This window comes from Leuciscus leuciscus (genome assembly GCF_965113295.1).
Source record: "Leuciscus leuciscus genome assembly, chromosome: 3".
NCBI classification, from domain to species: domain Eukaryota; kingdom Metazoa; phylum Chordata; class Actinopteri; order Cypriniformes; family Leuciscidae; genus Leuciscus; species Leuciscus leuciscus.
Genome location: NC_138727.1, coordinates 63,642,234 through 63,665,259, shown reverse-complemented (window position 1 = coordinate 63,665,259; position 23,026 = coordinate 63,642,234). Strand labels below are relative to the sequence as shown.

The 23,026-nt window shown below is 38.4% G+C and overlaps 1 protein-coding gene and 1 long non-coding RNA gene across 29 annotated transcripts; one reads left to right on the top strand and one right to left on the bottom strand.

Annotated features, from left to right (window-relative positions):
* Positions 1 to 3,192: 3,192 nt before the first annotated feature.
* Positions 3,193 to 19,961, bottom strand: LOC309495388 (polymeric immunoglobulin receptor-like). Of its 28 annotated transcripts, none has more exons than XM_082165106.1 (18): positions 18,945 to 19,961; positions 18,541 to 18,849; positions 17,702 to 18,037; positions 17,290 to 17,592; positions 16,889 to 17,203; positions 16,506 to 16,808; positions 16,135 to 16,437; positions 8,326 to 8,358; positions 8,195 to 8,248; positions 8,060 to 8,113; positions 7,925 to 7,978; positions 7,766 to 7,843; positions 7,558 to 7,644; positions 7,428 to 7,475; positions 7,201 to 7,230; positions 4,626 to 4,721; positions 4,448 to 4,494; positions 3,193 to 4,341 (listed from the first exon to the last, which is right to left on the bottom strand). In XM_082165106.1, the coding sequence occupies exons 1-18, from the start codon at positions 18,994 to 18,996 to the stop codon at positions 4,099 to 4,101; spliced, it is 2,745 nt and encodes a 914-aa protein (XP_082021232.1). In that variant the 5' UTR covers positions 18,997 to 19,961; the 3' UTR covers positions 3,193 to 4,098. The 28 variants fall into 28 exon arrangements, with proteins under 28 accessions (XP_082021232.1, XP_082021243.1, XP_082021253.1 ...); XM_082165117.1 differs by having other exon boundaries at positions 3,194 to 4,341; positions 7,558 to 7,590; positions 18,945 to 19,959; XM_082165127.1 differs by lacking the exon at positions 7,428 to 7,475 and having other exon boundaries at positions 3,195 to 4,341; positions 7,558 to 7,590; positions 18,945 to 19,958.
* Positions 10,910 to 18,534, top strand: LOC309495500. Its single transcript, XR_014204693.1, has 3 exons — positions 10,910 to 14,695; positions 17,101 to 17,142; positions 18,211 to 18,534. It is a non-coding gene; the product is annotated as an uncharacterized lncRNA (long non-coding RNA).
* Positions 19,962 to 23,026: the final 3,065 nt, after the last annotated feature.

Genomic DNA, 23,026 nt, shown 5'->3' with positions numbered 1-23,026 from the left:
CTGCTTGCAGTTGTCGAGATGGATGCTGAGGAGTTGAAGAAAAGAATAGCTAGTGGAGATTGTAAAGTTGTCGACAATACGTCATAAAAAATCAAGTCCAGTGTGTGGGAGAAATTTGGAGTTATCTGAAGAAAACAATATTGTGAAAGGCTTTGCTGCATGCATTTTCGTGTTGGATAGCCGCACATGTGGAACTTCATCGCCGAGGAAGCACGCAGATAACTGTGGTAACAAACCAAGCAGTTCTATCAAACAGTATTTTTCAAATTTAACACTGTTCAGTATGTGTGGTGTGCAGGGCGTGTTTGAACCCAAAATTGTTAGATGTAGGCTAGACGAAATTGCGTGGCAGATATAGTGTTGTAGCCGCGTCTGTTAGGCTACTCAGTTTTGTGGTAACGTTAGCCATCATGTGCCGGCCTTTTGACAGCTTCGGCTGAAGTTGTCCTTGTGTTAATTGTCGTTATAACTTCTGTATGACCTGGCAATAAATTTTTTTGTAATTGTGTCTATAATGTGATTGGCTAAACTGATTTTATTTCGGGTGCGGGTCGGGTGTCGGTTCTATTTTAAGCGGGTCGGGTCGGGTGCGGATTTTAATTAGTGCTGTTGACGGATAACGGGTCGGATGCGGTTTGAAGCACTGCGGGTACGGGCGGGTGCGGGTTTACAAAATAGGACCCGTGCAGGACTCTGATGGGGGGGATCAGGGGAAATCTGTTGATTGTCGATGTCGAGTACATGCCAAATAAGAGATGGACAAGAAAGGTCAAAGCCATCAGGTGCCCAATTTAGAAACGAGCGAAAGATAAAGGTATGCAACTATGTTTTCTCTGTATGATTACGGTATCCATGTCATGAATGAAGGGGCAATATTAATTGGTGGGTATAACTCTTATTTGTTAGCCTTTTTGCTATGATTCTTGCTATGCTTAACAATAATTCGGTTTTAACTCAAACACGAGATCTAATTTCACCATAATATTGTGCTTTGCAACTGTTACAAGTTCAGTTATTACACTGCAAAAAATGCTTTTCTTACTTAGTATTTTTGTCTTGTTTCCAGGCCAAATATCAAACATTTCTTAAATAAAGATGCATAACGTTATTTTACTAAAGTAGTAAAATGACATAAGATATTAAGTTTTGTTTTCCGGGGAAATATATAAAAATCTTGTTTTTGCTTAAAACAAGCAAAACATGATCTGCCAATGGGGTAAGAAAAATTTCTTGTGGGGGGGGGGGGGGTGCTCGAAGGGGGTCTCGCCCAGGGTGTAATTCAATGTAGAACCGCCACTGATTTGTAGATTGTACACACACAAATTCTCAGAATTTTGTGTTTTTGTCAATTTCCCAATCATTTCCTATGGTCGGTCGAACAAATTTTTTTTACGACCACTTAGCATGCTCGGATCATGACCTCAATTTTTTTGTGTGTTCACATACCTAATGCCATAAAAGTCATGAAGTGTCATAACATTCCGATGAAGCTGTGATAAAAAAAAATAAAAAAAATATAAAAAATACAAATTCGTTCAGAAATGACCGAAGAGCACCTGAGGGTAATCCTCTGAGGTCAAGAAACGCGCCGACGCGTTTTGCTGGATTTTTTTCACATAGCAGCAACATAAACTTAAATTACTCCGTCATTTATGGTTATACAGAAAAAAGAAATATAAAAAAAGAATCTGTGATATTTCTACTTTTGTATGTGTCCACTTACAATCAAATCAAAACATTGTGCTTTTGTAAAATAAAGAAAATAAACAGGGTGTGCGTTCTGCCTCTCCGTCGCGGTGAACTTTTTTTTCTTGAGCATGTCTATAAACTGAAACAAAACTCAGCGAATACTTGTCACACATTTATGAGCCATACACCTTTATACACATTTAAGTGTGTACTTTTAAATGATCGGATTCAAACTGCAAACAAATATTCTCTGTTTAAGTAATTTGTATAAAACCAACAGGATGTCCAGTATCTCAAACGCTTGCTAATTACTTTTTAATTCGACACGCCCACTCGCGCAAAAGAGATTCACATGCAAATCTCCACTAGTAACATGAACGCCCTCCTTACCTCAAACACAAAACACCAAAACACTTCACAAGTCTCTGCTTTTCGTCGAGTTTGGAAGACACGCCGTGAGCTTACATTGGATTTAACTCAGAAGAAGAAGAACGCGATTTGAAGACAAGAAAGATGTAAGGTAAGAAATTCTTACTTATTAGTTTATGGTATTGTTGCATAAACTTCACATTGCAGTTGAACTGTTGCTAGATATATGGTGAATATTATACTATTTAGACCCGTGTTTACTGTTAAATACTGTTTGTGGATATCTGCTCAAACATATGTATAACCATAATGTTTAATATTTTGGAGCGCGATGGCATTTGAATGTATCATATTTTGGAGCGCGCTGTGGGTTTGAATGTATCATATTTTGGAGCGCGATTGCGTTTGAAAGGAAAAATGCACCAAACATTAGGCTTTATGTTTTTACTATTATCTCATTTCATATCATCATAACGAATGGAAACATTTGAAGTAACATATGATAATCAATATATTTTTCTCTAGCGTAGTTGTTCTTGAAATCTTTTGGAAGATTTAATTTATTGTTATTATTATTTTATGCAGCACTGCGTAGCCTATGCCTACAAGGCACAACAAACCTGGTGTTCATTATATATTGTTGGAAACGTGTGTGTGTGTGTGTGTGTATTCTGTGAATTTTAAAAAGAAATTTTAACCAGAAAAATCTAAAATCTATTCCCAAAATCGTGCAGCCCTATAGTTTCTCTTGATATCAGTATGTTCACAGTTTTTTCCTTTTTTTTTTTCTTTCAGGGACCAGATGCAACTGAGTCCTGCTGACTTCAACATTCACATGAGTCTCTGTACATGAACATGGTAAAGTGAAAATCAAACACCTTGGAAATTAAAGGTATGTACAATGTTTTTAGGAATGGCACAAAGGTCTCTGTCTTTGGATCATTGTTTTCAATGTGCTCTTTTGTCATTTGCATTTTTGGATTGTGTTGTGTTGTAAATAAATCCAAACAATCTAAAAGCCATTCTTTTTTAAATCTCCTCATTCTTTGTGCAAGGTTGCTCTGAATGACAGGGCCTGATCGCTCCTAATAGGGCAGTTAGAGGAGTGTCTTTGTCTTTCTCAGGTGTTAAAGGCTTACATATTCATGAGATGATCACGCCTCTTCGCATATGGCTTTGTCACACAAAACACGTCTTAGAAATTTTAAATCAATATATTGTCTTATCTGAATGAGCAGTCAGGGTGATTTTCACATAGTTTTGGAGCAAATATTCTAGGCTATGTCATACAATTTTCAAAAGTCTTGTGAAGAAATAATCAGTATGGGTTTCATGGCCTTATTTCAGTGAGAATTTTTTATTTTATTTTCACAAACCACGCATAAATGTCATTATCTCAAAACTACAAACTTTTACATACATGCTGCTGATATATTATTGTAGCAGAGTTTGTGCTGAATACAGTGTAATCAGACTTTAGCCATGAAAATGTCACTAGTAACAGAAAAAAACACAAATGTCAGAGCATGTCAGAACACCTCCAGGGCCCAGAAAACAGCTCAGACCTCAGAGGGTTAAAGCCCATGTTGCAGGTTAGAGTACCCAGTAAGCCAATGTATAGAAAAATAATGTAGGAACTAGATTTAAATATAAACATATACTTATAAAACGCTATTTAGGCTTCTGGAGTCGTTTTTGTGAGAAAATTTTACTTCCGCATTTGAAAACCGCCGAACCGGAAGTTACGCAACATGAGGGAGAGCGGTCAAAGTAAACAATAGGAAAGCAATGGATCGCAATGACAGCTCGGAAAGCTGGGGGAATTGTAGCCTAAATGTTTACTCGTATGATATATATAATTCATATAATTGATATATATGATGATCTGAGGAGAACAGGGCAAGAGAACAGTGTTAGCTTATAGATGTATTCACGTTAGCCTGACGATATGTATAACACTATGCTCAGATCACAATACTGTACAGATTATTATCATCATGTATCAGGCAATAGCAAAGCTAGTATTTAGACCCTTATCCACTAGTAAAGTGGATTCTGTGAATCAGAGGGGATTGTGGGTAACTGGACTGACGAGTAAAGTGGATTCTGTGAATCAGAGGGGATTGTGGGTAACTGGACTGACGAGTAAAGTGGATTCTGTGAATCAGAGGGGATTGTGGGTAACTGGACTGACGAGTAAAGTGGATTCTGTGAATCAGAGGGGATTGTGGGTAACTGGACTGTCGAATATAGAGGAGTTGATGTGGGATCTGAGTCTTGAACCTGTAAGAGAAGCAAAATCCCCCAAACATGAAGTCTCAGTTTAAAGGTACAGCAAACATGGCCACTTATCTGACATCATGAAGCACAGATCAGTTCTGAAACTCACCATTTCATGATCTCCGGTCTCTCTTCTGTCTGATGATGACATGATGCCTGTGTAAACAAGAGCCACATCTCAGACTGAGAAAATGAGCGATAATTTAACTGTGTGTATTTCTGAACAGCAGAGGGCGACACACTCAGATTTACTAAATGTGCAGTGTGTGTGTGTGTGAGTGTCTCACCATGTTTACAGCTGTATTTTATTTTGAGCAATATGAGCACTAAACACACAGCCAGCAGGATCAAACCCACAGAAACCGCAACTATCACAGAGGAACCTGAAATCACACAAAGGGATTTTCACAGAGAAACAAGGTGAGATTATGACATCATACGAGTATTCTTACAAATGCTGTACTTCCATCGCTTATATATCATAAGATCACTTTCAACTCAAACTGAGTAGTGCAGCAGATTAATGGCATATTTCAAGAGAATCGTTCAAATTGGTATAAAAGCATGAAATTTGGCACAGATACTCTCTAAGGGTCACTTTTTGGGAAAAAGGCGTTGGCCACCGAAAAATTCAACATGGCGGCCATTTTTTCAAGATGGCCGCTATTTCTATAAAATGCTCATTATGTCAATTGTTAAAACAGTGATGTAGGCATAACATTTTGTGAAAATACTCTCTTCAGAATGTTTTTTTGGAAAACGGTGCTTGTCCCTCAAAAATTCAAGATGGCTACCAGTTTTCAAGATGGCCGCCATTTCTCTTGAATCCTTACATCTTTTTTTCAAATGGTGCTGATATCATGAAATTTGGTACAAATATTCTTCAAGGAACATTATCATGGAAAAAGGTGTGTGCCGCTCAAATTCAAGATGGTGACCATTTTCAAGATGGCCACCATTTCTGTCAGAGCTCAATTTAATGTGTTAAGGAAGGTTTTGTTTAATAGAGTGAACGTCATTACACAACCAGGGCACACTGGTGACTTAACTGCTGTGGAACTCAGCATGGGGTTCAGTGTCAGCTGATCTAGTTTTACTTACACTGTAGTTCTTGACTAGTAGTAATAGTATAGCTAAGTTTAGTGTCCCAAATGCTGTCTACCAGCCCCTCATCAATTAGCTAGTAATAGATGTAGTTAGATAGCCGCACCTGAATTGACAGGTTGTGCCAGCGCGGGAGAGCCGAGCCAAGGGTAAGCGGGGCAATACATGACTTGTTCATGTATGCTTACCTGGAAGGTGTACAGATCACACGGGACTTAAATGGCACTGGATGAATGATCGGGCTAGGTGTAGGTGACCCGTACCTAGTTGTATCCCATACCTGAATGTGTACTATGTCTATGATTGAGGTGGTAAAAGGATAACCCCTCGGCCTTAATCAGACAACAAACCCCCAAAATGGCAAATGAAAATCCCATGTCAGCCAAGAGGCCAACTGATTGGAAGAAATGTTGTCTTTGTCAGACAGACACAAAGGAACCCCTCCAATCACCACCTACCCATCATGTTTCTCAACATGATGGCTATAAAATGATTGCCACCAACATTCCACTCTTACACAAGATGAACAAAATGCCAATGACCCTGGACCTGGAACGACTGGATGAAGGTGGTGGTATAGAAGCTTTAAGAAGGAACCAAGCGAAGTATCACTACAATTGTCGACTTCGGTTCAACAACACAAAGTTACTTCGTGCCCAGAAGCAACAATCCGATGCTCAATGTAGTGAGATAGATGAAGGCCAAACAAAGCATCGCAGAACCATGATGCAGAAAAGTCTAGATGATCAGGTTTGCTTTCTTTGTGATAACATATCTCCTGAATCTGACCTACGTCAGGTAATGACACTGCAACTGAATGACAGACTACATGAATGTGCACAAACACTGAATGATGCTAAATTATTGTCTCAACTAAGTGGTGCTGATGCCATTGCACAGGAGCTGAAATACCATCATTTGCGTCTCATTCATCTTTACAACAGAGAGAAACCTCAGAAGGCTTGAGAAAGAGTCACAGAGTGAAACGATTCAACCAGCCATCTTTCCTATGGCTCTTTCTGAACTGGTCACCTATATTGTTGAAACCAGTCTCAATTCTGATGGTCCTTCCGCCTTCCGTCTCGCAGATACAGTGGACTACAGATTCGAGGAATCGCAGATTCCTCTCTGTGGACTACACCTTGCCGTGGTGGAGAGGCTTGTGTACTCCAATGAACCTGAGACCTATGCCGGCGGGGATTTTATATCCCTGGCAAGTTTAACTAAGCTGGACAGGTCAAAGAAGAGGAGGCAGACAAAGCAGACATTATGACTATTTGACAGAAATGGTGGCCATCTTGAAAATGGTGTCCATCCTGAATTTTTTAATGTGGCACATACCTTTTTCCAAAAGAGTGTTCCTTGAAGAGTATTTCTGCCTAATTTTATGCTTGCATCACCATTTGAACACTTGAAATAATTAATATTCGACAGGAACGGTGGCCATCTTTAAAAATGGCGGCCATCTTGAATTTTTGAGGGACAAGCATCTTTTTCTATTAACATGTCCTTTAGAGAGTATTTGTATAAAATGTTATGCTTGGATCACTGTTTGAATAATTGATACAATAAGCATTGAATAGCAATGGCGGCCATTTTGAAAAATGGCCGCCATATTGAATTTTTGAGTGGCCAACGCCTTTTTCCAAAATAGTGGCCCTTAGAGAGTATCTGTGCCAAATTTCATGCTTCTATACCAAAGTGAACGATTTTTTTACTAATCTGCTGCACTAGAGCAACGGATCTGTTGGATCTTACCAGATTTTTCTTTATGCTGGGATGTAGTTTCTGAAAATACACAATCATAGAGTGTATTGGTTATATCAAATAGAGAAACAGGTTATGTCAAGAAATCACACAAAGGGATTTTCACAGAGAAACAAGGTGAGAATGTTACGTTCAACTACATTCTTACACATGCTGTACATTAAATGCTTGTTTATATCATGAGATAACTTTGAACTCAAAATGCGAAACGGATATACCAGAATTATCCTGGGATGTTTTTCTTTCAGGGTCATGTGACGTTGTTTCTGAAAATACACAACCATCTTTATCTTTATATCATATGATCACTTTCAACTCAAACTAAGCAATGGATCTGCTGGATCTTACCAGACTTTCCTTCATCCTGGGATGTAGTTGTTTCTGAAAATACACAACCATAGAGTGTTTTGGTTAAATCAAATAGAGAAACAGGATCTGTCAAAAAAGAAAATCACACAAAGGGATTTTCACGGAGAAACAAAGTGAGACTATGCCATGATGTATGAGTATTTTTACACATTCTGTACATTAAATGCTTGTTTATATCATGAGATACCTTTGAACTCAAAATGCGAAACGGATATACCAGACTTATCCTGGGATGTTTTTCTTTCAGGGTCAGGTGACGTTGTTTCTGAAAATACATAACCATCTTTATCTTTATATCATAAGATCACTTCAACTCAAACTAAGCAATGGATCTGCTGGATCTTACCAGACTTTCCTTCATCCTGGGATATTTCTCTTTCAGGGTCAGGTGACGTTGTTTCTGAAAATACACAATCATCTTTATCTTTATATCATAAGATCACTTCAACTCAAACTAAGCAATGGATCTGCTGGATCTTACCAGACTTTCCTTCATCCTGGGATGTTTCTCTTTCAGGGTCAGGTGACGTTGTTTCTGAAAATACACAATCATCTTTATCTTTATATCATAAGATCACTTCAACTCAAACTAAGCAATGGATCTGCTGGATCTTACCAGACTTTTCTTCATCCTGGGATGTTTCTCTTTCAGGGTCATGTGACGTTGTTTCTGAAAATACACAACCATCTTTATCTTTATATCATCACTTTCAACTCAAACTGAGCAATGGATCTGCTGGATCTTACCAGACTTTCCTTCATCCTGGGATGTCGTTGTTTCTGAAAATACACAATCATAGAGCGCCGATGGTCACATTTTTTAGAGGAACAAATTCAGTCATTATTTACTCAAATCATCTGTGGAACACAAAGCTGATTGTTTGAAGAATATTCTCAAATCACGATTCATGTTTTTTTTTTTTTTTATCACAATTCTTTTCCATGTTGGTTTTAAGACTATTTTTCAAATTACTGAGCCGCAAAACAGCCATAATGTCCCCAATTTAAAAAAAAAAAATGTGTTAATTAGATTTAACGTAGAGCACACTGTAAATTTTAATTTGCAAATGTTTCTATTTTTCAATTGTAATATTTTATTGAAACCAAACAGATTGTGCTACAAAAGCATAATTGATTTAATGTACAAAACATTCAAATATAATAATGCAATTTATATTGTATACTAATCTCATAATTTTACCCTGTTCAGTGTTCCTAATGTAATTAGTAATTATTTACTATGATAAACTAAATGCCAGTGACAATAATAATCCTCTTGTGGGAAGTATGTTATTTCTAGACACGCACTACACAACTTCCAGTCATCAATAAAATTAAAGGAACACTCCCCCGTTTTTTTGAAAAAGTGCTTATTCACCTTCTTTCCTACATTTAGATAATTGGGCAAATGCATTTTTGTCTCAGTGCATGTGATAAAAGCTAGCTACTATTCACGCCGGTATGTTGACGGAAGTCGTGGGATTTCATGTGTTGCGTGATATCTCTGCGCCCAAGTAGCAGTGCTTCGCCTAAGTAGCAGTGCTTCACCTGTGCTTCCCCCTAATATAGTCCCAAGTCAATATCTGCCTAGGAAATCACCTAGTGTTAAAATATAACCAACACCACCTGTTCACCTTTTCTCTTTGTTCATCAGTTACATCTTTCCAGGGCTTACTTGTTCTGTCATATGTTCCCTTTTCTAACTTCGTTAGAGTTGTTTGTTTAAACCATAGTTGTACCCAGTGGTTAAATTGGGCCGGGGCTCTCTGGGGCTCAGCCCCGGCACATAAGCCTGCTCGTTTGTGTCCTGATGTGCCTGTTTACAGTCAGTTGCCTAATGGAAATTATGTCACATAAAATTTGATGAAAGTGATGCTTTGGAAAACATATTTCTGACAATAAATGAAAGATTTTTGAAATGGCATGTCTATTTTGTCTCGGCGGAACTGAGATGAGAACAATCGGAACACGGCCGTATTCTTGTTCAGCTGCTTAATCTCGTTGTCAGTCGACCATGATCGCGCACCGCTCGCGCATGACATGCACATCTAGGTAGGCTACTACTCAAAACTCCGACACGGATAAATGTATGCAGCAATATATAATGAATGTTCCTGGGAGATCCGTAGTTGCACGGGATGTGGAAGTGCGCAAAAGTTCCAGAACCTTCAACCGCCTTAAACAATAAATAAATAAAAACTCACGAGCTGCTGGCCGCCGCTGGAGATCAATTTTGTCAAGTTCAGCACAACGTTGGTTGTACAAAAAGTGCCCTGGCCTTGAACAACAAGGTAAGGAAAATATGTTTGGCACATTGTATGGGTCACTATATCATAACAAGGTAATACAATGTGTAATCAAGTGATGTTAATTCCAGCGTTATGGACGTGACATTTGCAGTAAAAACTTGAAATATAAATTCTCAGAAGATGCATTTAATACCAATATATTGAAACTATATATATTGGTTTATATATCCATACTCCCTTAATAAAGGAGTCCAGATATTAGAAAAATATCAGTCTACACATGCGTTTAATATTTAATATGAGGGAAATAGGCTACACATGCCGTGGACGTGACACAAAAAATCTTTAACTTTTAGGTGGCAAAATTTTAGGTGGCACTGCGCAAACCAAAAGTAATACTAGGCTACCCACCGGATACTCTGCACAGAACATAACATATTCATTTTATTTTATTTTTCATGTTCGCATTTATGAGGAAAAAACAATGTTACGGATGTGAGCGCTCTGAAAGCTATGGAAGCTTGTTTCCGCCACTGAATAATAAATAAATAATAATAATTGCGTCTTTTTATCTCACAATTCTGACTTTTTTTCTCACAATTGTGATATATCAAGTCAGAATTGTGACTTTTTTTTCTCAGAATTGCGAGATATGAAGTCAGAATTGCATGATATTCATCAAAATTTAGTGTTATAAAGTCCGTCTTTTTTTCCCTTAGAATTTGACTTTATATCTCACAATTCTGAGAAAAGATGTTTATGTGTATAGAAAGCAATTGTGTTATAAAGTCAGAATTGCATGATATAAAGACTTTATAACACACAATTCTGACTTTATTTCACGCAATTCTGACTTTATATCTCTTTATATAAACTCGCAATTGTGAGATAAAAAGTCACAATTATTATTATTATTTATTTATTATTCAGTGGCGGAAACAAGCATAGAAAGCACAAAGCCTTTCTTTAAAATGAATTTCGTTTTGTATTAATTGTATCTTAATTTTAATCAATGTTTCATCAACCAATTGCCTGGACTTAATAAATAAGATAAATATAGCAGACAATAGATAAACACGACATGAAGGCGCTGGAACTGGAGCGCGTCTCATAAATGAACCGAAACTCAGCGTATAAGGTAGCCTACTTGCCTAACAGACCCGAGAAATATAGAAAGCTTGAAATGTCTTCTTTTAAACAGAACAATTCAAAAAGTAAACAGACTGCTGCATGTGTAATTTTTAGAAAACACTTGTTCATTAATAAACAATTAAAATGTCCTTGCTATATTTTACATATTCATAATCATTACTTTTGCCGGTTCTTTGTGACAGCTTTTAGGCGCTTTGTTGGCAGCGCCACCCTTACATGTTACATGAACGCGTCACCACCGCATCAGCACCGAAAACAGGAGATTTTTTTCAATCCCTGTTTTGGCAGGGGAAAAACTGATCAGAAAATGTAACGAAACGTTGTAGAAATGTAGTGGAGTAGAAAGTATAATAATTATAATAATTGCTTATATTAAAATTAATTAATTATTAATTATTGCTTATTATGATAGTATAATAATTGCTGCAAAATGTAATGAAGTAAAAGTCAAAAGTAGCCTATGCACTATTGATTCTACTTATGTAAAGTACAGATATGTGAAAAATTTACTTAAGTAACAAAGTATTTGTACTTCGTTACATTCCACCACTGCTGATAAACAGTAATGTAAATGCTAAATGTCCTAATACCTGTTAATACTACAACAATGCAAAGTATGCTCTTAACCTTGCAGTTTTTCACATATCATGTAACACTCAATTTCTCCATTTCTTTGCACAAAACTCTCCAGAAATTGCCATTTAATGTTTTTTTTATTTTTTTATTATTCACGGGGGAGCATACCCCCGGACCCCCCTAGGGAGAGCCCCCCCACATAATAAATCCCAATTTAACCCCTGGTTGTACCTGATGCACTCACGCGGGGTCCCCTCACAGTTTGACTGTCAGCATATTCTTTCGGGTGTTTTCTTTTGAGGCGTTTAAAGGACAAGTTCGGTATTTTACACTTAAAGCCCTGTTTTCAGATAGTTTCTGATGAAATACAATGGTTAAGATTGAAATTTGGACAAATGCTGCTGGCCCGAGAATTTGAGGTTTTTGTGGTAGCACCCCCCCACCTATACAACGGTTGCATAGGTGCACTGGAAAAATCGTTTGGTTACAAAGACGTGAAACTCACCGAGTGGTCAGGGGTGTTCACTGATATGCTCACACAAAAATCGCTGCAAAAGATGCTTTCCAACAGGTGTTTTACCATTCGTTGTAAAACTGTGGACCTATTTTTCCAAACGCCTCACACCCGTACATTCTTCCGTTGAGAGCTTGAATAATAGACTCTCCAGCCCAGTTGGTGGTGATAATGCACCTTTGCCAATTGCAAGCAAACCACTGGCATTTCATTGAATACACAGAAGAAGCAGAAGAAGAAGCGGCGGAGTAATACCGTAAAGGTGCTGCGGTCTCACAGCACGTCCTATTAAGTCAATGGAGTTGGACAAAAACTACGATAAAACCTGTTGGAAAGCATCTTTAGCAGCGATTTTTGTGTGAGCATATCAGTGAACACCCCTGACCACTCAGTGAGTTTCACGTCTTTGTAAACGAAAGTTTAATGCGTTTTAGGAAGGATTATTCCAGTGCACCTATGCAGCCATTGTTAAGGTGGGGGGGTGCTACCCAGTGGTGTAGTGGTAAAAAAGAGGTGGGTAAACTATAAATTCTGGTGGACCACGACGTGGTCACCCGGTAAGGTGGGCCACTGCCTACCGGTGTATGTGTATCCTGATGACATCGCTATAGGCTATCATTTGATGGTACTACCAAGGTGTTGTAGTATAACTACAGGACAACAGTGATGTGTAAACTGAATTTGGCAACAATACTGTGAATTACAGTGAAGTTATTGAATATTGTTCATAAAAATCATACATTTACAATTGTATATACAATTTAAAATATATTTTTCCCAAAATAAGTGTTGTAGTATAACCATCAGGACGTCGGAGATGTGTAAACTGAATTTGGCAACAATACAGTGAATTACAGTGAAGTTATTGAATACTTTTCATAATAAAAATGATCAACATGATACATTTACAATTGTATATCAAATTAAAAATATATTTTTTTCCAAAATAAGTGTTGTAGTATAACCATCAGGACAGCAGTGATGTGCAAACTGAATTTGGCAACAATACAGTGAATTACAGTGCAGTTATTGAATACTTTTCATAAATAATAATCATAAAAATTATGCAAAAAGATATTTATACAAAATAAGTGTTGTAGTATAACCATCAGGACAGCAGTGATGTGTGAACTTATTTTGATGACACTATAGTGTGTGACAGTGAAGTTATTGACTGTTTTCGGGTTTTGCACTTTGCAGACGGTCCCTTCGGATCTGTCTCGCTGCCGCCTGCGCATAGAGATCAATGTATTTTGTCCACTGTGAGGGAAAGCTCGTTTTGAGAAAAAATAGGTTGTAGCTGCTTGTCTACATACTACGATTAAAAAGAGGTGTTATTTGTGTAGTAACAACATTTAGCTCACGAGTTATTGACCCGGGAAGTTCGAATCTGTGAATTTATTGCCAACTTTACTCAACTCGGCGCGCTGCGCTCTCTGCTCCGTGTTTGCGCGCTGCGCGTTCTGCTCTGTAGTTAACGGCCCAAATGCTCGAATCATGTGCCGATCGGCGATCACGCACTGGAAAAGCAAAGTCCGCTCAAATATCGTGAAATTTAGAGGTGGATAAACGCACTTTAGAGGTGGGCAAACGCTATAATTTTGGGAGGTGCGTAAACGCCGTTTACGTGCGTTTAGCCTCCACTACATCCCTGGTGCTACCACAAAAACCTAAAATTCTCGGGACAGCAGCATTTGTCCAAAGTTCAATCTTAACCATTGTAGTTCATCAGAAACGATCTGAAAACAGGGCTTTAAGTGTAAAATACCGAACTTGTCCTTTAAAGATTTGACGTGTTGCCATCCGACGTGCGAGTCTTATCATTGCAACATTTGCAAATAACTGTTGTTTGCGCCATTGTCTGTTGTGGAAAATCCAAACCATTTCCATTTTACCGATGTTGCTTTTTTTTAGGGAACAATTACTCTGTGTTTTCTACCATCGTCACTGTGTTGCTAAATCTCACGAGCAATGTATATGATCTTGTTAACACGCCGAGCGTGCACACCCCAACATCTAGCGTGCACACCCCAATTTGTTGCGTACTTGCATTGTATTATTGCATGTTGGGACGTTGATGAAAGGCATAGAACTGCAACTGATAGAACATGCAATTTAGCACAAATCACGATACAACGATATTTCAGAAAAAGTGGATCGTGGAGACATTTTAATTGTTCACGATAAAAAAATCATCATATCGCACACCCCTAATTGAAACCCAGTCAACAATTTGATCTCACAGTGATCTCACCATGAGCTCCCAGGATACTCGTGATGTGCTCACAATCTGAGTTCACAGTGAGCTAAAAGTGTATCCTCAGCGTATATCTGTGTGTGCACTCATACTGTGAGCTGACCATGTGACACCACTGTGACATCACTGTGATAGTGTTGAGAAACAGGAAGTAGAATCTCCCCCCAGTGACTGATATTTGAACCGCCTCTTCTCATCCTGCTCAACATTTTCAGTTCACAATGAGCTCATATATTACTGACACTGTGAGTATCACCGTATGAGAATGGTGAGATGTCACTGTGATCATGATCCCACGTGTTGACTGGGAAGGAAACATCTAAATGTGTCTGGTGTTGGGACATCTGCTAACAGTTTATCACTGCAAAGGTATTTAAGAATTCTTTTTACCCTTGAGCGAAGACAAAAAAGTTTGTTGCAATGATTATACGAGGGCTGTAAAGCAGCTTTATAAAGACAATAGAGTCAGTATTCAGCTCAATTCAGTTCAGTGTTGATTAAGTTCAACAACAATGTGAATGTTCAAATGTATGATTAATTGCAAATTCGTATCCGATGATATCAAGTATGTGCCAAGACACATCTTTACAGTGCATATAACGATTTAAATTCAGATCTGGTCAAGAATCAGAAAAAAAAAAAAAGTGTGTCTGAAATGACAGTAAGGTGAGGGTTATTTCTGCACATCTGTAAACAGAAATGCTTTCTCTGTCCTAAACTAAAAAAAACTAAAACACAAGTTGTACTGTGGTTTTGGTTGCTTCCTGTTCTCTGTGGTTTTCATGTTCATCAGGCTGAATCTGCAGACTTTACCACAGCATGTTGCTTTAAAGGGACAGTTCCCCCAAAAATGAACACGCTGTAAGAAGAAAAGCTGCAGAGAACCAGAAATGGTGCTGTAATTTTCTGCCAGGACATTGTTCATTAAGCTTACAGACATTTCCTTTTACCTTAAAACATTAATATGGAAAATTATTTATTAACAGTAAATTTGGTCCATATTTTTACACTGTAAAATCTAATGTAAGTCTTACTTTAAAAAACATGCAAACCGATTGCCTTAAAAAACCCAAGTAAAATAAGAATAGTATGTTGTACTGACAAATGCTTTAGTATAGTTCACTTACACAAGAGTTCTAGTAACTAAAAGAACTGAGAGTACTTTACTTTTCATTACTTCATTCATTCATTCATTCATTCATTACTTTTTCATTTACTTCAGGCTTACTCTTGACTTAGTATAGCTACCAATGCTTTTACCATGGTTGTGTTTTGCATGCTGAATGTTGAAGTCTGTGTGTGACTCAAGCATGATCTATACGGATCAAAAATATATGGGAATATATTTCAAAATATAATGTGATGTACAGTATTACATAATATGGGAAACTAGTGCTTATATTTTTCAATATACTGCAATATATTAATACATATAAAGCATTTATAAATTATGACAAAAATAGCATAACATGTAATAATAAAAAAATGTTATCATTAATTGTGTACATGTATTGCACATTCATATTCCCATATAAATGTGAATGTATGTTCACTGTTCACACACATATCTAAACACACATTCATGGAATGAGTTACAGCAGATTTCTAGTTCCCAGCATGCTTTGCTTCTGACTGTTAAAGGAGAGTATGTTAAAATTAAGAGTTATTTAAAGTTTTTAAATAATGTTTTGCTCAATATTAATATAGGGGGAGATTTGTTAGTTTCATTTTCTATTATTATGGAATTTAAAAGGTTTTCTGGTATGTCTGAGTTTTTGTGGTCACCATTGTGCTGAAAGATGTTTTACCTTTAGTCACATTCAGATGAACTTCAGTGAATACGAACGACCCAGAAGTCTCCTCTGCGCACCAGTATTTCCCAGAATCCTCTTCTGTCAGACTGCTGATGTTCACAGTAAAGACTCCAGCTGAGGTTTCATCCGTCAGAGAGAATCGGCCGTTTGTTCTCGTATCGGATGAAACACGAACTCCGTCTCGGACACAGATGTTGGGCTGATCTCCTCTGCAGAAAAGCCTCTGTGTTTGAGTCCTGACGTTCTTACAGCTGATGGACACCGATCCTCCGACAGACGCTTCATGAGTGAAGAGCGCTGGAGAGAACAAACACATGAGGATGATGACAGAAAACATTGAGATGTTCCCCAGAAAACACTCTCACCATCTTTCAGGACGATCATGAGCTCAATGGGAAGGTTAAACGCTTCTTTCACTGCACACCAGTATATCCCAGCATCCTCTGCACTCAGGTCACTCAAGGTCACAGTGAAGAGATTGAGTTCAGTCTCGTTCTTTACTGAAATCTTTGTTTTATTAACATGGGCTTCATCGGATTGAATGATATGTTGAGCATCTTCAGTGAAACACTTTCCTTTACAAAGATGCTTTATTTCTGTTGAATGGTTTCCATCATAAGGGCATTTGATCTCAGATGAATCTCCTTCACGTCCGACCACTGGAGGCACTAATAGTCAAAGAAAAGGAGAAGTATTGATATGCTGTAATATATGCATATGTTATTTGATTTATGGTCACTGTACGCACTAGTTAAAGTGAGTTGATGTTGACTGGTGAGCGAGACAGAAGTCAGATGTGTGTCTCTGGTTTCGGCTCCACACCAGTAAACTCCAGCATCTCTCACGCTCACATTACTGATGCTCACTGTAAAAACTCCTGCTGGACTGGCAGAAAACTCAAAGCGTTTCTTCTCTGATGAACTGATGCTTTCACAGATCTTCTCCTTGTTCTCTTTGCAGATGTGTGTGAAGGTCTCGTCGTGTTTCTCGGGGAAATTGCAGGTGAGCTTCACACTTTCACCAATAATAGCAGATGCTTTGCTTAATGCAGGAAAGTGATCAACTATACACACAAAAACAATGAAAAATATACAATATTAAAAAAAGCTATCTGTCTCTAAAATGAAGGTTCTCCCAGAAGCTCTTTACCTTGATTTACTGTCAGTTTAATCTCAGTGAACAGATCATGATCAGGGATATTCACTCCACATCTGTACGTCGCTTCATCAGCCGCGGTTAAATCACTGATGAAAACCTTCAAACGTCCTTCACTGGAATCATCATACATGTGCACTTTATCATGACGAACCCACTGATTCTGTTCTTCAACGAAGATCTTCTGAGATGAATCTTTCTGGATAAACTTCTTGTTTCCTTTGAATTTTTTGGGAAATTTACACGTGATGAAGACTGATTTACTGGAGTAGGCCTGAACCTGGACAGACGTTTGACCTGCAAAATTAATTTATTTCTTGATTTATTACATTATTAAAAGTCAGGAGGGATTTACATTCCTTATTTAGAGCTGTAAGGATTATTTCGTTAAAAGAACTAAACTCACCATAAACATTCAGCTGAATCTCTTTAATGAAGGTTATGTGAGTAATTGATTGATGTGATCCGTCTCTCTCCACTCCACATAAATAAACTCCACCGTCCGCTGCAGAAATATCTCTAATGGTCACAGTAAAATGATCTTCATGACTGTCAGACAGACTGAACTTCTCCTCAGATGATTGTGATGATCGTGAACTGTTCAGAACATGGACAGGATCCTCGTTCAGTCTGTAGAAAACTTTGGTGTGTGTTTTAAACTTCTCATCATATTCACAGCGGAAAGTGATCGTCTTTTGTCCAAGATACCCGTCCAGGATAGCAGACTTTCCACAACGAGACCCTGAAAATGATTTCAACAAAACCTTGTGACATGAACTTAAATCTAAAATATTATTAGTGTTATTAAAGGTGCACTAGGGAACTTTGTCCTCTCTATCGCCATCTCTGTGTGAAACATACAATGTCATGATCCTTGCAGTGTTTTTTTTAAATGTGTATTGTGGTTGTTTTTAGGTATATTTATAGTTGCCTGAGATCAGAGCTGTGACATCCTACGTCAAGACATACTGACAGAAAAACACACATCTGAAAATGTAATTTGAACAGGCACGTTACATATATTTTTTTCTTTTTACAGAAGTAACATGAAAATGCAAAGAAGAATGACATAAAACATAAAACTGACATTTTCCCTGCATAATCCAACCCGGCAGTTCGAACTATTATTATAATCTGACCATTTTGAATCATTGTAAGGCATGGAAACGGTTTTTAATTTACCTTTAATACCTTTAATAGTACTATAAATAATTGCTGTAGGAAGTTATAAAGAGTCACACGTACCTTTCTTCTCCACTAACTTAACATTATGATTCCATGTCTGATTTCCACATGTATAATCCCCATCATCCTCTCTGCTGAGGTTCCTGATAAACACTGTGAAGAATCTGCTGTTTCCATCATCATACAGAGCGAATCTCCCGTTATAAACCCATCGACTCTGAACATCTGTACTGATGCCCATCATACTCCTCTGTCTGCAGAAATAATTTCCTTTATGTTGATCATCAGTCTCTCTCTGGTTTGAGATCATGCACTTGAACATTAAACTCCCTCCAGTGCATCCAAACACACTGAAACAAAGTACTTGACCTGCCAAACACAAGTTCATTTGCTCTGGGTTAATATATATCAATCTGGGTAATATAGTATATTATTTGACCCAGACTGAGCAGTGAAGAACTGACCTGAGATCAGGCAGAAGGTGATGAAGATGAAGAGGATGATGACAGCCTTCATTCCAGATTGACTTCAGTCTCAGATATCCAGAGAAAAACCAGATCCGATCCCAATCCAGTGAAAGCAAGAACTGATCAAATGTGTTTCTTGAATGTGATGTAAGTCACTATCATTAGAAGTACACAGATCCTCCGTCAGTCTTTCTCACGTTTCTTCTTCCTTATTCTCTAACGGTTCCACCCAGATCTGCACTGTTAACAGGGCGGAGAGTGTTGAGATATGTGTGAAAGACAAGCAGAGAAACACTGATGACAGACGACACATCCGTATATTAATATAAACATATACTGTACATTAAGAGTGACAGAAGGGTGTAAAGACTTCATCCTGCATTCATCATGAAAACCACAGAGAAACTGACGTGTGTGAAACAGTTTTAGTAGACCTCAGTCATCTTTAAACATGACAACATTTCCGGTAAGAGGGCATACAGACGCACTGTGAGAATCTAATGTGCTTTGGATGTTGTGAAAGATCTCTAAGGGCGCTTTCACACTTGGTTCGATTGCCTGTTCCGATCCCGAGTTCGATTGCTCTCCCCTCCCCCTGCCCCCGATGGACTGTGTTCACATTATATTATTTCTATCTGAACCGCGGTACGCTTGCGTCATCAGGCTGCAGCTGGCGTAATGGTGTTGCTTGGTAACCGCGAATGAAAAGGCGCCCAAATGGATAGACTTGCTCGGTTGACATTTGTTCTTTTTTTTAACCTTTGGTTTTGTTTTCAACATAGACATACAGAAACACACTTGCGTCTGTCTTCCATGAAAATTCTGAAAACGTTTCAAAGACAGCGGGCTGTCCGCCGAAGACACATTATACGTCATCAATAGCGGTTCACTTCCACGGTTTGGTTCGGTTGCGTTCATATCAGCAGCGAACCATACCCGAGTTCACATGAACCGTACCCCAGACCACCCTTTTTTTAAGCGGACTCGAGTACGGTTCGCGGGTGCGCACCCGAGTTCGGAAGACAGTGTTCACATCATCCAAACGAACCGAACTCTGATGTCATTCGAACCCGGGTGCGCACCAAAAGTGCTAGAGTGAAAGCGCCCTAAGGCTATGTTCACACTTAACGTCTTTTTTGGCAAGAAAAAGTTGACAACGGCGTTTTTTTAGCAAAAAAAAAAACGCTGGCAGCGTTCGCTTACAAATAGCAGCCGAGCGCATCTTTTGTTGCTATAACAAGAGCTGCAACAGTAGCCTAGTGCTGTGTGATGCAAAAAATGTCGAGAAAGAGAAAGTTGGCTCTTGCGTTGGCTTTTGAAGTTACCGGGGAGGAGAATGTCGGTTCACAAAGACGTTTGTGGGTGCACGACAGACAGTTGTTCTTGTTGTTATGGAAACGACAGGTCTCGCTACTCGCTTGTCATTGGTCAGCTGTCAAAAAGGCGCTTGACGTAGGGCGTTCTTTTCAGAAAAGTTGAACTTTTTTCAACTTAAAAAGACGCTCTGAGCTGCAGAAAAAGACGCCGGCGGTGGCGTCTAAAAAAGCGCTCAGGACTTTTTTGAAAAAACTGTTTACTCCATAGGGTTATAATGTAGAACAGACGCTGGCAGTTTGAAAAAAGACGCTAAGTGTGAACATAGCCTAAGACATTACTCCTGATATAAGAACACTTCTAGGCCAGGTTTCACAGACAGGGTTTAGATTAGGCCACGATTAGGCCTTGGTTATATTAGGACATTTAAGTAGCTTTTATAAACGTGCCTTAGAATAAAAGAAACATTGCTGATGTGCATCTCGAGACAAAACAACGACAGTGACATATTTTAAGATATGCCAGCACAAGTTTAATTTAAAACAGACATTTTAGTCTGGGACTAGACTTAAGGCAGATGACACATCCAAATATGTAAATACTCATTTATTTAATAATTTACTTGTTAATTTACAGGAAATGCTAGAAATGTGAACCGTTGATTATCATTTTGCGAACAATTGTTTAAACAAAAGGAGTTTTGAGTTAACGAAAACATGGCGTTTTGAAAACACTCTCCAAATTTGATGAATTTGAAAACGCAGTTTTTCCGTCACCATGTGTGATGACTGTGAAAACGGAGACGCATTTCTAGCCATGTGATGCAGTCATGTGACCAATTCATCCAAGATGGTGGACGACATCGTACAGCAGTTGTTTTTTGCTGCTCTCCGTTTTGACAGCCTTGTTAAAGAGTGATGTCAGTTTGTACATTCTGCAGATATAGCTTTTCTTCAAAGGAGACGGAGGTTTACTCGCAGTTGTTGTTCCAAGGCGAATCTCGAGCGGAGATTTTGGGAAAACTTTGTGCGTGTAACTGTCGTGCCCGAGGAGAGGCGTGACAACTTTAGGATGTCTAGGGATTCTCTGTATCATCTGAGTGAACTGTTACAACCTCACATTCAAGGCCAGACAACATGACTGAGATCACCGGTGGACGTTGTTACCAGGGATGTAGTGGAGGCTAAACGCTCGTAAACGCCGTTTGCACACCTCCCAAAATTCGGAAATAGCGTTTATCCACCTCTAAATTGCGTTTATCCACCTCTAAATTGTGTTTATCCACCTCTAAATAGCCTATAGTTCCTAAGCCATTTTAAATTAAGCTTATGTCGTGTTAGTTTTATATTGTTCATTATTAGTTTCATAGGTTGTTAAACCTAAGACGAAGTCTTTCATATTGCGCTGCATTACTGCATCAGTGTGATATCATTAGTTTGTAAAGCTGTCAATCATCTCACGTGAACCACATGACCATAAGGCTGTCCTTCTGCAATGATGCTGTCTGTGTATACTTCCTCATTCTGAGCTACGAGACAAACAAAACTAAACACATCTCTTCATCTGATTCAAGAAGCTAATAAATGCAGGATTCAAGTATATCAAGTATATCTGGTTTGTGTGTGTGATTTCTGTTCGATTTTGGTTATTTTATAGGAACAAAGAATGTTTACAGTATGCATGCTAGTAAAGATAGCCCCTAGCATAATATAAAATGCTAAATATAACACATCACTTTTGGGAAACACTGATCCACATTTTTCTGACATATTATAGGCCAAACAACTAATCGATTAATCGAGAAAATATTCAACAGATTAATCGACTATGAAAATAATCCCAAATCCCTAATCATTATGTACAAGTGCATTGCATTGGAAGCCCTGGATATAAGCCTCCCTCTCTATCTCTCTTAAATATTTTTGTTCTCTCTGTTTTGTCATTTAGTAAACTTTCACCTATTCCTTCTTGAGTCTCTTTAACAAGAACTTAGATTAATGTATGAATTGAATAGTGATTGTGTGACCTATGATGAGGGAACAACCAGTGATACCCTTGGTAGTACCATCAAATGATAGCCTATAGCGATGTCATCAGGATACACATACACCGGTAGGCAGTGGCCCACCTTACTTTATAGTTTACCCACCTCTTTTTTTACCACTACACCTCTGGTTGTTACAAAGGTTGCATGTACTCTATACTATTTAAGCGACGAAGGTAGACTGCGGAAAACGGCGAATGCTTACCCACATAGCAACATTGTGACGGCCCAGATCCGGCCCACATCTGGCACACGTGGAAAGATGATCTGGCCCACATTCAGCGTGGAATGACGGCCCTTGGGCGGCTCACTCCTGTTTGCCAGATCTGGGCCACAAGCAGGCCATAGCAATGCCACATGTCAGCCAAGAGCAAAGAAATAAACCAAAACTGGACCTTATCTGAGCCACAAAACCTGTGTATATTTAATAACTGTACACCATAACAGTGAATAGTGTTTCCATTAGTTGGGCTCTTAACTCTTATTATATATTATGTCTTTTTTGGCTGTTGTGACAGTGTGTTTGTCAAACACATTTGCAGCAGCAAAGAAAGCTAAAGTGAAATGAGATCAGGTGATGATGGTTACCTGTTGATGGCTTTATAATCATCATGAAATAGACTGAATCACTGACGACTTTTGAATCTAACAATTGTGTTGATCCATTAATATATTCACATCACAAACCCTGTGTTTCTGCCATAACAACCAGTTAAAATAT